The sequence below is a fragment of the Quercus robur genome, chromosome 11 (genome assembly GCF_932294415.1).
Source record: "Quercus robur chromosome 11, dhQueRobu3.1, whole genome shotgun sequence".
Taxonomy (NCBI): domain Eukaryota; kingdom Viridiplantae; phylum Streptophyta; class Magnoliopsida; order Fagales; family Fagaceae; genus Quercus; species Quercus robur.
Window position 1 is genome coordinate 35,595,271 of NC_065544.1, and position 15,870 is coordinate 35,611,140.

A 15,870-nucleotide genomic window follows, 5' to 3' on the forward strand; every position below is an offset into this window, starting at 1 on the left:
CTTGCCATCAAGAACCTGGATGGTGTAAAAGCAAGTATTAATGCCCTGGCAATCACGCATGTCATGTATGCAGACAATTTTGTCTTGTTTTCTAAAACCACCAGGAGGAATGCTAGAACCATTATGGAGTGTATAGACAAATATTGCAAGTGGTCTGGCCAAAGCTTGAATAAGGCAAAATCTGGAGTTTTTTTCTCAAAACACACGCCCTTACCATCCCAAAGATCCATCAAGCACATCCTTGAGATGAAAAAGCTTAAGCATGATGCTGTCTACCTAGGTACACCCTTCTTCCTTTCCAAATCCCCATCCAAGGATTTCAAATACTTGGTAGACAGGCTTGAATCCAAGCTCATAGGTTGAAGAAGCGGAACGCTATCGAGGGCAGGGAGAACCACCCTTATAAAGTCTGTTGCACAAGCCATTCCAAACTATGTCATGTCCTCCTTCAAAATCCCCTCAGGTGTTTGTGATAAGCTGGATGCCTTATCCCGTAGATTTTGGTGGAAACCAAAATCCTAAAATGGCCCTTACCTAGCTCTAACAGCCTGGGATAACTTATGCAAGCCAACTTGCAAAGGTGGCTTGGGATTTAGAAAGGCAAAGGAGTTCAATGATGTTCTACTAGCTAAATTAGCATGGATGATAGCTTCAAAGAGGGATAGTTTATGTATGTCCATTCTAAGAGCTAAGTACAAAGTTCGGCATAGTTGGTTACATGATGACCCCCCTTCAAAAGCTTCATCGGTTTGGAGGGCCATTGAGGGTGAAAAAAATCTGATCATTAAGGGGGCGTGCTACCTAATTGGAGATGGAACTACCATTGATGTTTGGCGAGACCCTTGGGTTCCATGGCTTCAGAACTTCAGTCCCAAACCTCAACAGGCTGTGTATACAAATTGTCCTATGATGGTTTCCATGCCCTTTGACAACGCCACTAATCACTGGAAAGTTGGGTTAATCAATGAAATCTTTGAGCCAGCCTCGGCACAAGCAATTCTAGCTCTCCCTATTCCACAAAGGCGCAGACTAGATAAACTGATATGGATTCCAGATGCTAAGGGAGCTTTCTCTGTGAAGTCAGTTTACAAAGCCAACCACAATTTTAGTATTACCACCCCTTTGAACGAGGCTCAATGGAAAGGCTTATGGAAAATCAAAACCACGGAAAGAATCAGAACTTTAATATGGAGGATGGCGACAAACTCTTTACCAACCAAAGACATCTTGAACCAAAGGTTTGAAACAATTAACTCCTCCTGTGCTTTGTGCGACAATGAGGCTAAGTCCATCTGCCACTTGTTTTTCACTTGTCCAATCGCCAGAGCTGTTTGGTTCAAGTCTTGCTGGGGTTTCAGAACTGATTCTCAGAATGTACAAAGTAGTGGTGACGTAATCAAGCTCATCATTGCACACCCTCCTTTCACCACCACCTCAGACGTAGAAAGCTGGTATGTTTCTTCAGCTATGACCTTTGTGGTAGATGGAATTTGGAATTTAAGAAACAGAGTTGTTTTCCAAGGCGAGAAAGTTAACATCCATGAAGCCTGCTTGCGAATTCAAAGCAGAATCATAGAGTTCTGTACTGTAATCCAAGCAGCCAACAAAGCTCACTACGCACCTTCGTCCCAGGTTTGGAAGCCACCCTTGACTGGGTTCATCAAGCTAAATGTGGATGCTGCAACTGGACCATCAAGAACTGCTTTAGCAGTAGTAGCAAGGAAATCCCTTGGCGAGGTGATCAAAGTTTAGGCTAAACCTCACCATAGCTACACCCCCATCCAAGCGGAAGCAAGTGCAATCCAATGGGCAATCAACCTAGCCTCTATTGAAGGGTGGAAACAAGTAATCATCGAGAGCGATTCCAAGTTGTGTATGGATTCACTGTTTGACAATCCTTCTGTGCCTAATTGGACCATCAGCAATGTTATTGTTAATATCCTAAACTCTGCATCAGTTTTTCTTAGTTGCTCTTTTGTTTGGGCCCGTAGGTCTTGTAATTTTGCAGCACATAATGCTGCAAAAATAGCTTTAAATTCTACTTTTCCTTTGTGTTTTAACAAGGAGAATCTACTTGAGGTTATCCTCTCTGCTTGTGTGGTAGACTCCCATGCTATAGTTTCTTCTTTTTCGTTTGAATGACATTGAAGTTTAGCAAAAAAAAAAAAAAAAAAAGTGCAGGTATGATACAAATGTCTATGTTACTGTAAAATAAGACTAAAAATGCATATTAACAATTTTCATGAGTTATTTATGAGGTTATTTTTCCCTCTAGATCTGGGTAGCTAATTAGCTCAATAGATGGCACTAATTGAGATGCTCACCTATTTGTAAATTGGCATCACCGTATTCTCTAGGAGGTGTTTCTAAAGTTCCTCAGGCAAGCAAGGGAGAGTTCATTGTGGTTTGAATAGCTTGATGACTTTGCGGGTAGTTAATGTTTGGTGAGGTTTCATTTGCACCTTTAGAGTATTCCCATCAAGTGTGTCAAATGTCAAATATTTGGCATTTGATACACCAAACACCAAAAATCACTCACATCAGGTGTTCTAAATGCCAAAATATTTGGCAAAAGTAAATAGTATAGTCTCAAATTTGAGAGCATACAGACAAGAATTGTAAATTTTTTATGGTTTTTTTTATTCCCTTTTCTCTTTCATCTCTCATCTCTGATCTCTCTGTCAGATCTCTTCCTCTCTTTTTCTCAAAAAAGATCCTCCACTTTCTCAACCTCGCATCTTTTCTTCTTTCACCCTCACTACTTTTCCTCTCTTCCTTTCAGCCTCACCAAGTCGATGCCTCACTTTGCCACCGACCTTTCTCTTGAAGTGGTTTTTGTTTTTGTTTTTTTGTTTTTGATGCCATTTGATGGGTGAGTTCGGTAATGGGTGGGTTTAGATGGTGATGTGTGGGTTTAGATGGGGTTGGTTGGGTTCGGTTTCGACGGTGGTGGGTGGGTTCAGATAGGCAGATTGGTGGTGGGTGGGTTAGACTGTAGGTGGATTTAGGTGGGTTAGGCTGTGGGTTCTGATGGATGGGTCGCGATGGTTGGGTTTTGGTGGACTAGCCTGTGAGTTCTGATTGATGGTTGAAAGCTTTATGGCTGAAAGCTTCAAGGCCTGCACCACTATTGAGGTGGTCGCCATCTCTTTACTTCTATATTTTGTTTTCTCCTTTTTTTTTTTGGTTCTTGTCTCTAACCCATGGCCATGGCCAAAAGCTCACTTTTTGTCGGGGTTTGTGGTTGTGGTGGTGGTGGTGGGGCTTCCGATTTGATGTTCGTGGGCTATGGGTTTGTTTTGAATTGTGTTTTGGGTTGTGGAGGACGTAGTGGTTGTGTGGTCGTGGCTATTGGTTGTTGGTAGCTATGTGGTGGTTGTGATAGTGATTTTCCTAGATTGTGTTTGATGAGTTGTAAATATTATTTTATTTTATTTTATGAGATTTTGTAAATATTATTTTAATGTGTTGTATATATTATTTTAAGAGAAATGTTATGTCCACAATATTTTCACAACATTTTTACAATAAATCATAGGTGGTTAATTGTTATTGGTTCAAATTTGAACTTAACACTAAGATTACATTTTTTATCTCAACAACAACAATAAGTAACAACTTGCCACTTAAAATTTGTTGTAAAAATGTTGTGGACATATCATTTATCTTATTTTAACGTATAGAATTGAAAAATAGAACATGTGATGTATGGTGTATTATAAAATGGTGTGTTAAAATTAATAAAGTAGCATTTTGATGTGTCAAAATGACATTTTTATAGAACACCTGATGGTAGTTAGTGTGATTTGAATAGCTTGATGACTTTGTGGGTAGTTAGTGTTTGGTGAGGTTTCATTTGCACCTATAACATGCAAAATGCAAAATGCTAAAAAAAAGAAGAAGAAAAGAAAAATCTTTGTGCTAGTTGGAGAATGGATGTGGAACACTGTATGGTGGAAATCATTGTAAGCATTAGATCGGGCTCATTCTCCCTACGCCAAGCAAGTTACTTTTATTAAAGAAATAAATTACATAATTTTTTTATAGTTTTGGTTAGCTTCAAATTAAACTATAAGTTTTAAAAATTATCATATACTATAAAACGCACTAAACTGCATCATGTACACCCTTAACTTCAACGAAAGAACTTATCACAGTCAGGGATGGAATGGATTGGATGTTAGATAATCTCTTTTTTTGGATGAAAGTGATCGTGGATAAGCATGTTAGCGTGGCTTACCAAAAGTTGGCATCAATCTGGAAAGGGGTGCGCGGTGAGCAGGTTACTATTTAGTCCTCCTACATGGTCTCTCTCTTGATCTGTTTCTTACCAAAATTTGGCATGGAAATGCATCACTGTTTATTAGCAACCACATCAGTGGTTGCAAAAATATGCAAAATACAAAAAATGCTCAATTTTGCACATTTTAACCCAAAAAACACCCACATCAGTCTTTGTAAAAATGTTTAAATATACACAACGGTCTTGCAAATGAATAGCAACTGTACATATATGCACGGTTCTTGTAGCATGTGCATATAATATCTTAATAATTTTTTTCTCTCTCCTCTCTGTACTTGACTCTCACCTCCCTCTCTTTTTCTCATTTCATCAGACTCTCTCAAGTGCATAGCTCTCTCTTTCTCTCATCTCATCAATCTTTCTTCCTCTAGCTTCTGCCAATCGCCACCATCGTTGATGAGAATGAGGTCAAGCAAGTCGAGTTGCCGGACGAGTCTCTTGCCTACAACACGAACAAAGTTCTTCGACGAAGAAACCTGAGGCTTTGTTTTGAGTGCTGAGGAGCAGATATTCAACCACCACGTAGATGAAGACGAAGACTTAGAAGATGAAGACGGTGTCATATTATAAGGAGCAATAGTAGTAGTAGAAGAAGAAGAATAAGAAGAAATCCTAGAATCTCATGGGTTTTGATCCATTTTTGGTTGAGCTTGAGGCTGCCGTGGTAGGATTGTGGTTGTGGGTTGGTGGTATCGGTGATTGTGGAGCTGGTTTTTGGTTGTTCTTTGGGGTTTTTTGGTTTTTTTTACTAGGTTTGTTTCTCTTTTTTTTTACTAGTTTTCTTTGGGATTCTAGTGTGATCGGCTTGTGTGGATTTTGGTGTCTGTGAGGGAGATGGTGGCTGTGTGGATTGTGTTGGGTCTGTGAGGGAGATGATAGTGTTAAAGAAATGAATATTTTATTTGAATAAATGTGTATGATAGACAAATTGATGTGGGTGTTTTGTAAAAATAGGAGTGTAAAACAGAAAAAAGTAGGTTTTAGATGTTCAAAATGGAAAATTTTTTGCACATGCTGATGGAGATACTCTTAAAAAAAAGTAGGTTTTTTTTTAGTGTTTAATTTATTATTATTATTAATCACTATACACAACTTAATTGTACACAACTTACATTAATTGGCATATAAACAAGTAGCTGGTTATTGATGAAGGTATAAATCCACTTGGACCTTCCATTTGTATGCTTTAAATTTCACTGCAGGACCACCTAACTCAGCCAATTTTTCTTTTCTTTCATCTGAATGAGGCTCCTCACTATACATGGGAGAATTATACACAGTTAAGGGTTGGAATTTCGATACCCTAAAATGAAGTTTAAAAACTCATAACAAATAATACAGTTTAATGAAAATGTAATCATTTTGTGAGTTTTTTATTTTTATTTTTTTAAACCACCTAGTAATCTTGTGATGGGCATCAAAATGTGCAATTTCTTTGATTTTTGGTTATTTCAGATAACAATGATTTTATTAAGGAACGAATTGAAACAATGTTTAAAAATCCAAGATTTTAATGCAAACTTGTAAAAAATAGTTAGGATTGAATTGAAATCACCCAATCTAAGTAACTAAATTTTGCAATATTTATATCCTTATATGCAGATTAATACATGCAAAATAGCATGTTTTGCATAAGCATGCTAATCAGAGAGAGAGAGAGAGAGAGAGAGAGAGAGAGAGAGCCAATAATTAAGTAATGCTTATAATCAGATGCTTGTATAATTCCGCACGAAATTGTTATCATCAACAACAAAGATTCTCTCACTTCTATCAATCAAACTAAAACAACTCACAACGATTCAGACCAAAAAAATGAATGACAAAGACTGAAAAAGAAATACAAAGGAATTAATCTGTAGACTTGTTGAGCTATAAAATCAATGCTATAATGACATCAATTTGATCTTAAAAAGAAAAAGAAAAAGCCTCTTGCTTCTCAGAGTGAGTATGTCTTCACGCATTTTAATTGCCTATTGAATGTGTAAACCCTGCTGGATGATATACTTGCCTTGATTGTAGTTCCTCTATAATGTAATCTTTGAAGAGAATTCTGGTCCTTCGACCAAAGGCCAACTTCGTGAAGATCTCCTTCCTGCCAGCAGATGTTGACTGTCACCCCACCACGCGCCTTCAATCCTTTTACGCAACCATTCGCCCATTTATCGCGGGGAAGAGCAGGAAGTAAGTATAGATCCTTTATGGTGCTCTGGACAAGCATTTCTGCTACTGCTGCCGAAAAGCTAACACCAAAATTACAGAATTGTCAATCATAAATAGTATTCTTACTAGCAAGGAAGCTTTTAGTTTTCTTGGCATAAATATCAAGTGCATATAAGGGTATCACTAAAAAAAAAAATTAAATGATAAACCACCAATTACCATTATGATGATTTTTAATAGTTGGTATCAGATTCAGAATTCAGATGCATGTGCAAGGTGAAAAACATACTTAAATTTTAGGCTTCAAGCCTTATTTGCCTTGAGTACATAATTACTCAGGCACATAACTTTGACTTGAATATCCTGTTCAACTCCAAAATTGAAGTTTCTTCACAATGAGACTGTTTATTAAACAGTCTGTTTAACGGGTTAAAAGTTTTAGTAAATGATCCTGTCATTTATTTAAATTGGCGGTAGGGCCACATTAAATAATATGTACGTACAGATTGGAAATTACACATGCTCAAATTTAAGATTCTTGCTTATTAGTTCACAATTAAGAGATGCATAAGTAATCTGCAAAGATACTGGTTGAAAAGCCTCATGTCCCGATAAGTGAATGTTTTTGACAGTTCCTTGATTAGAAAATTTACTGCATCTGAATCTGAATTGATAAGTAAAAGTCCCATAACATTAATGAAAGAAATTATCAGTTAGAGATGGAATTGGTCACAGATAACCTTGTTTTTCCTTGGATTAAATGATCATAATCAAACATGTTAGTGTGGCTTACGCAAAGTTGGCATCAATCTGGAAAGGTGGGTGTGCAGTGAACAAGTTACTATATAGTCCTCCTTCGTAGTCACTTTCATGATCTGGGTCTACCAAGTTAAATAAATGCTTAACCATCCTATATGCATGCTCGCTATTGTGAAGACGAGCCCATAATGCAGTTTTCCATGTAGTTGACCATCCTGGACCGTCCTCTCCTGTTTCATATTATGAGAATATAAACAATGCTACTATGAGATTATTATTCAAGGAATATTATACTTAGTGAAGTTCAAAAACCTTGAAAATTCACATACAAATATATAACAAATTAAAGTACATAAAAAAAATTACAATTTGGCTAACTGATAAAATGAACTCCTGAGAGAAGTGATCTTTTACTAAGGACAATCGGTTTACACTAATTGGCCTATGCTGGCTTGTCACAATTAGTTGACCATTGCTGTAGTCCTATTATATTTCAGCATGTGTCTGTTGTATTGCATTTATCAAAAATATCTTTGCAGTTAGAAATTTACATACTGCTATCAACATAGCTTGTTATAACTTGCTATTTATTTTTATTTTCCAACTTTGCAATGGAAAGACCTGCTCTTGTTTTTTATTTTCCTATTTTTACTTATTCTAGGTTTTCTTAATGCCAAAAGAAGGTATACTCCTTGTTAAAGAAGTAATATTATATTTCTTGTTCACCATGAAACAGGAATTGGAGCTTTATATATATAGGCAATCTTATTAAGAGTTTTGTGTTGGTGCAAGAGATTCTTCAATCTGGGCATATGAGAAGACTCTTATACCAACTTTGGTTTGAGGGGAGAGGGAATGAAAAGAAAGACGATGAGAGAATCAGAGCAAGGAACGGATATCCATCATTTGGTTGAGGTGAATTGGGTTGGAAGAAAGGATAAGGGGATTCATTTTCCTCCCAAATTGAGAGGAAAGGGAGAGAATAGAGAGTGGGACCCGCCAATAGGCTATTTTTCTTTCTCTTTCCTCCTTACAAGCCAAATACTTGAAAGGAAAATTTATTTTGTTTATTTTCCCTTCCCTCTCCTCTCCCCTCCTCCCTTTCCTTTTTTTTTTTCCCCTCCCCCCTTGGTTTCACCAAAGGGGTTAGAAAAACACTAGTGGGTTTCTTTGAAGTGAAGTAGAGAGTTAGGCTATTGTTTGAGTGAGTGAGCAACGTTGTTTTGGGCTCTTGAGAGTGTTAAGTTGTGTTTTGGTATTTGAGATTTAGTGTTGGGTATATTGGAATTTTGGTCAGTTTGTGTTCGTGAATCATGATGGGTTTTGAGTGTATTTTTGTTGTGAGAATCTATGATTTTTATTTGTGAGATTTGGTTGAGTGTGTTTGTAATTTATATCACTAATAATGGATTTTGGTTGGCGTTGTCCATGGATTAGGCATGGAGGTGGCCAAAGCAAGTCAAATATTATTGTCTTGTGTATATCTTCATATTTTTAATTGTGTGAATCTGCTTCCACTGACCTCAAATTCCAACAAACTAAAATCAGAGCTTCCACCACCAAAAGTCATAACAACTTGAATTTGACATCTAAATGGTCAATTATCACATACAAACCTCTTTTATAGAGAGTATTATCAGCAGCTTTACATAACTCTGGAGTTTTCACAACAGTGATTGTATGCCCTGGAAAGAGGCCAAAAAGGTGTGAGACGTGTCTATGATGTGGATCTGGGTCCTGAAAATCTTGTGCCTACAGTAAAATAAAGGCAATTTGTTAGCCCATAAAGAATTCAGACATTCCAGAGCATAGAATAAGACATACTAGCATATAACACCTTCCAAAATAATTTGAGAAATTAAATTCAAGATGAGTACCCATTCCATAATGGAACCATCTCTAGCAATTTTTGTTGGTAATAGCCTAGGTTGAGCCGCAAGAACTTTTTTAATGAGATCATCCTCAGTTTTACCTAAAACCTGTTTGTCAGAAATAATTAGTAAATAGAGTTTACAAAGATAAAATATTAGGACAGATTTGGCCAGCACATAAGAGCTTCACCTCAGCAGCAGAAACAATTGCAGAAAAAACTTCTTTTATGATTGAGATGTCCATGGTTGATGAGTAGCTCACACTGGCAGGCTTACCACCTGGAGCAATAAACATGTGCTCTGGAGAAGTTGATGGGTTGGTTTCCAGATAGCCTCCAGGGCCTTCAATCAACCAATCCAACAGAAAGGATGCACATCCTTCCAACAAAGGATATGCCTTATTTTTTAGAAAATCCTAATTAAGCAGAAAACATTAGCAATCATATTTAGACTAGATATTTTGTGTCAGATATTACAACCAACATAGAGAAAAAGTCATATATAAGTATAGGTAGAAAGGACATTTGAATTGTATCAATATCTCAAGGCTTTTTGATTCCGCTTTTTTTAATTAGCCTACCTTAGAACAATAGATATTAAGTCAACCATCTTCAACTAGGCAACAACAGCAATTTATATGCTGTACCTCTTATCCTGACTCTTATGAATTGAGAGTTGAATTAGTCTCTACTTCCCTTGTAATCCATACCATCTCTACAGAAATTATTTTCTGAAAGTGTGATTTTCCTTTATAAAAAGGAGCACCAGTTCTAGTTTCCAATGATTAGAGTACAATAACAGAAGATTCCAAGGCTATACAGACATTCTATTCCAGTTCGGCAACATTTCCAATCCACTCAAACCCTTCAAAATATTTGCAATTTATTTTATTAAGTAAAGAAAATTTTATTGAATCAAACAGAATGACACTTAGAGTGTGTTTGGGAATAGCTTTTAGCATTAGCTTTTAACTTTTACGTACAGCTTTTTAAAACCTCACTTTTTCCCGCTTTTTCTCACTTTTTCAAAAAATTTCAAGGTACAAGTATACTTTAGCATACTTTCAGCAAAAAGCTAGATAAGCTGTTCCCAAATAGACACTTAGTACACAAGCTGTGTACTTTAGATGGCTATAGCCTACAGCATCAAGAAAAATTACAACAATCAATAAAATCTAAGAAGTATAATGGGGATGAGTGATGACATGGTAATACTGCCATCCAGTCAAACAAAAACCGTAGAAGGATCATCCAAAAATGTTATAATTGATTACTGAAGGACTTTGCTAAGTGGGAAGATTTCACTTTAAAAGTTCTAGACATGTTTGTTTCTACAATATTTCAAATGCCACAAGACTTGCATGGCCTTTGTTAATTCAAAAGCTGTGTGTGAAAGCTGTATGATGTCCCTCTAATAATGGACAAACTTCACTCCTTTAGCCATAAACAATTGATGGATAAATTAGGAGCTTACTTTGTCCATTTTGTACGTATAATGTTCCCAGAGATGGGTACAAAGCCATGCTCCTCCCATTGGCCACAAAGCCCACACAGCCTCACCTCGATCTGGTGATGTTTTTGCCCATATGTCAGACACTTGATGGACAACCCAACCGCTTGCTTCATAATTCACCTGTAATATTCAGCGACTATATAAGCAAAGACACACTTAGAGCAGGTAGAAAAGATAGAAACTCATTCAGCAAAAAGAGAAAGATAGAAAAATCAACTGTCTTGGTTAACATGGAGGTCATCAAGGGTCTAGATTGCTACAGAGATCATGCTGGTTTTAAGATATTGATGCCAGTGTTAGTAAAAGCAAGGGGTGCACTTATGCGCAAAGGCCTCTTGGAGCCTAGGCGCAAAGCGCAAAGCACAAGCGCGCGCCTGATTGAAGTGAAGTGCACATTTTTAAAAAATAATTCAAAAAAAATTTAAAAATTATTATTAATGAGAAATGCAACAATCAAATTATCATATAAATTGAACTTTTGCAATTTTAACACAAAAATTGCAAGTCAAGTCATTTTATTTTTTTGGATAAGCTAGATATCAGTACTTCCATGTAATATCCTTTCTTAAATCTCCTATATCTATAATGCCCTATGACTAATTAGTAATATTAGCTAATAATTTAATCACTTAATGACTATAACTCTAGAAGAATTAGTTTGCTATGTTCAAAATCAACCACTAAAGTAACTAAACAATTACCACATATATTATATCATACTTTTTTTTTTTTTTTTCTCATGAATGAGCTAAGAATATGAGGACATTGCAACATGGTAATTGGTACCAAGGAGCTAGGTGGGTTACTATTTCAAGGAGAAAAAATAAAAATAGAGAAGATCTGGGAGGTTGTAGGTTGGGTTTTAGGACAAGTTATACTCAAAATATTTATTTTTGATAAGTAATTTACACTAAAAATATACAAAATCAATGGTTTATATTAATAATGTCAAGATCCTATAGCTTTAATTCAGTTTTGGTTTTTTTTTTTTTTTAATATAAAAAAGCTCCAAAAAGCGCACTTTGAGCTTTTTGAAAAAGCGCAAAAAAGCGCGCCTAAAGCGTGCTTCTTTGAATGAGCTTAGCTTTTGAGGCAAAAAGCGCTAGAGCCTTGGGGCTTCGAGCTTTGAGCTTAAGTGCTTAAAGCGCGTTTTTAACAACGCTAATTGATGCTTCATTCATGAATGTGCACCACCACAATCATATTAACATGATACAAAGAATAATAAAACCAAATTGCATCAGAAAATAAACAGTCCCTTCCTTCTTCAGGGTAATCCAAGGCTCTCATACTGTTTCAATAATTTACCTAAAGGCTCAATACTCCAACTCAAAATGTCACAGCATCCATGAATCTTTATATAATGGTTTTTGATAGAACAATATTGGTTCAAATTAAGGTGAATGTCATCCGATAAAAGTTGGCATAAAAATAAATGTTGATACAAAAAAAAAAAAAAACAATTCAAAAGTACTGTACACTAGAAAGGTGATTAATCTTACTTTTGCAGTTTTACTCCCATTGACTGACAGAGAGGAAATGTAATCAAACAAAGGTTCCTGGCACTCACTAAGGTTACAAGGAAGGGAAGGCCAATAGTTCATTTGAAGATTTATGTTCAAGTGAGGAGCACCGCTGAACAGAAAAGAAAGGAGTCAAATAAGTAATTGTACAAATCAAGCAAATAGCCACAAGAATTGAAAATTTTATCACATTATATGTTTATGAGCTATCACTGAGAAGGTGCAGCTAGCCATGGCATGTGTTTAATTTCCGTCCATATAAACATGTCCATATAATTTATTAAAAAAAAAAAAAAAAAAAAAAAGAAGGAAGAAGGAAGGGGAGGAGGAAAGACGGACAATATTCTAGGAAGATACACTTTTATCACAATATTTTTTATTCTTGCCTATGTTCGTTACAAAGCCTAATGTTCTATACTTTTGGAAAATTAATACAGTATGACTTGGGGAAGGGGGAAGCACATGCGCACACACACACGCAGATGAATACATACTCCCATGCAGGCTCAATATCCTTGTTCCATATACCCTGCAGGTTTGCCACCTGAGTTCCAGGCCGTGAACAAGAAATAAGAAGATATCGACCATACTGAAATAAAAGCTCTACCAAGGAAGGATCTTCATCAGTTTGAAAATTTTTCACCCTCTCTGAAGTTGAAATTTTCTCATCTTCACTCTCCTTGAAATCTGAATTAGTTACCAAGGACACAACTTTCTCCATCTTCAAAAGGTTATTTCCTAAAAGGCTCTTGGAGCTTTTTGAAAGCTGCAATGAGACACGATGGAAAAGATTCTGATAGTCATCCAAATGATGTGCATAAAGTTGAGAGTATGACAAATTTTTTATTGACTCTAATTTATTGAGAGACTCTGAAGTAGGATCCTTCTTAGAATCTGAAGGCTTAGTAAATGGCCCATCGAATGAAGATGAAGCCACCAGAAGTAATACAGCCCAATCTGAACCTTCCACCCTCAACTTATTGTCTTCCAAAACCTGTATCACCCCCTTGCTGTCACTAATCTGTAAATCAAGAACTGAAGAAAACTGAATTCCTTTAGGATTGTCATTTGCATTCGCTTTAGGGGGGATTCTTTTACCAGGACAACTTCCTTCCATTATTATCTGATTTTTGCCATGCACATGTGAATTATGATGCATCTTGCTGTCTAAAGACACTGTAAATGACAGCGATCCTGATTTGCTTGTAGAAATCTTTGCCACAATCACTTGATCTGGTTTAGATACAAAATGCTCCCTCAAAAATTCTACACCAGCCACAGAATATTTTACCCTTACTGTTGCAGTATCCAAGTCCAGCTCTCTGTGGTATGTTTCTTCAGCATACTTAAGATGTGATTCATCAAATTCAAGCTTGATGTCCCCAAGAAGTTGGTAAACCTTCATCATCAAAATATAACAATTAGGACGTAAATCCAATAATTAAGTTTAAGTTTTTAGTAACATGGAGAAGCTCATCTTCTCAAGTATCATTGGTAATAGAAATCTTGCCCCCACACAGGCTAACAAGTTGTGCAGAATAACTAATATTTTTAGATAACGTATCACATAACATATCTAAGGCCAACATCAAGAGGTAAGGCACATTAGTTTGGTTAAAGTTAACTACACGGTTTGCCAGGGTTTAATTCTCCAGCATGAGGCACTGTATGATTAGTAAAAGCCAAATGCATTAGGCAAGCAAGAAATGCCTAGCACCCAGGGAGTCCCAAACTTTCATTTTCAGCAATTGAGTATGTTTCAGCTTTCAGCCTTTCACCACCCATTTGGGCAGGATAGAAACCTCAATTACAAAAAAGGTTTTTCTTTGGTTGGACAGATTGCATACCCACTACTGACTAGCAACACAAAGGTTCATAATGAATTGCATGGCTTGTTTTACAAAATAGAATAGGCCAGACAACTCCAAAAGTTAATCAAGTCAAAATATGTTTTGTTTCATATCAATTGAACAACATAAATGATGAAGAAACAGAAAGCAACAAATGTAATTAAGTTACATACATCAGAAGGAGCTCCTGACAACTTGACTGCTGCTGCAGTGGCTTCAACATACTGACCATTATCGACTAGTTTTCTGACCTGTGTTAATGCCTCTGGAGCATTTGGGTTGGTATAGTTCCCTGGATTCCCAGTCCAAAGCGTGTCCTCTACATAAGAATTGAAATAGCCATTAATATAGATGCAAATCATTCTACCTCACTTTGCTCCATTTGGTTTCCACTAAAATATATGAAAAAGAAAAGAAATCTCCGTCTAGATTTCCAGACCATTTATTGTCTAAAGCCAATTAAAAGAAAAATGAACCAGCAGTTTTTGTAATTTAGAAACCTTAACAAGCAGAAAATTTTTACTCCCCCCCTCTTTGCCTAAGGAATCTGAGCAACCAAAGACAGAGTTACTCGACAGATCATACATATAAACTTATCAAATATGACAAATACCATTCCACAAAAATTCAATCTCAGAGACTAAGTTGAGGGCACCAAGATCTTGGTTAAAGCAAGAACAAATCTTTAATTTCAAATCTGATCACTCCAAAGCATTTCAAGCCTCTTTGGTGTCAAATGATTGTATCATATCCACTGGTTAGTGGATTAGAAAGGTAATAACATGAACAAGTCAAAATGTCAAACCTTGGATCTTCAAAATAATGAAGAAGAAAAAGAAAAGTATAGATGTCATCACTGAAATCATTCCAAGCAGTTCATTTTGTTATTCAGAAAAAAGTACAGAACAAAAATATTATAAATAACTAAATATTAAATCTTACTACGCACCAAACCAAAAACTAAAATCTCATTCACTAATCAACAAAAGCACAAAGCAAACAACAAAATGTTCCACTCGAGCCCCTAATCAATTTCTTTCCTAATTTGAGTTTCTTCTTCAAGACCCAGAATTCTCTTTTCATTTCTTTCTTTTCCCAACAATCAAACAAATGAAATCCCAACAATTTTCTCCTCATTTCTTATACATTGGTATCAAAATTCAACTAACAGTTCATAGAAACACAAGAGAATTATGTGGCATTGGTTTGATTGTTTACCATTAAGCTGGAGAGTTTCTTCTTTGACACCACCCCACACCATGGCTCCAAGGCGGCCATTCCCAATGGGAATTGCATCGGTCCAATGCTTTGCTGGCCCTGAAAACGTAAGCTTCAAAGGCTTAGAACTCTCAGTATCCACTAAACTCGGATTCCACAGGTCCCTCTCTGTAGGTGGCCGCACCATAACCCAATCACCATCCTCCATTACCTCAACAATCAAAACCCCACAAAAAGTACAAAGAAGAAAGAAAGAAAGAAGCTTTGTTATGTGTGTGTTATTGTGTTACAGTGTGTGTGCAGCTTCTTTACACTACCAGTCTGTGTGTGATGAGCTGTGGGAGAGAGAGTAAAGAAGATGATGGGGTAGTTTGGTTTGTAAAATAGAGTGAGAGAGAGAAAGAGAGAGAGAGCATTGGCTTTGAATATCACATGTCGTGTAGTACTGTAGTAAAGTAAGAGGGCCTGCTTCAAAAAAAAAAAAAAAAGTAAGAGGGGCCCACGTAACACGGCATTTTGTTCTGTAAACTTAGAAAGTTTGGAGCTTTCTGAATATGTGAACGTGAATGTGGGGGTGACATGACATCATTTTTTCCTACATAGATATTGTTGTCTTCACTTTTTCTAGTTTCTCTACTTTCTACTATCTTTTTTTGTTTTTTTGTTTGTCAAGG

The 15,870-nt window shown here is 36.4% G+C and overlaps 1 protein-coding gene across 1 annotated transcript; it reads right to left on the bottom strand.

Moving 5' to 3' along the window:
* Positions 1 to 5,992: 5,992 nt before the first annotated feature.
* LOC126705801 (alpha-L-fucosidase 2-like) lies at positions 5,993 to 15,616 on the bottom strand. Its single transcript, XM_050405012.1, has 10 exons — positions 15,197 to 15,616; positions 14,152 to 14,297; positions 12,623 to 13,527; positions 12,108 to 12,240; positions 10,567 to 10,725; positions 9,284 to 9,508; positions 9,100 to 9,201; positions 8,839 to 8,974; positions 7,257 to 7,452; positions 5,993 to 6,543 (listed from the first exon to the last, which is right to left on the bottom strand). The coding sequence occupies exons 1-10, from the start codon at positions 15,402 to 15,404 to the stop codon at positions 6,240 to 6,242; spliced, it is 2,514 nt and encodes an 837-aa protein (XP_050260969.1). The 5' UTR covers positions 15,405 to 15,616; the 3' UTR covers positions 5,993 to 6,239.
* Between the last annotated feature and the right edge of the window lie 254 nt (positions 15,617 to 15,870).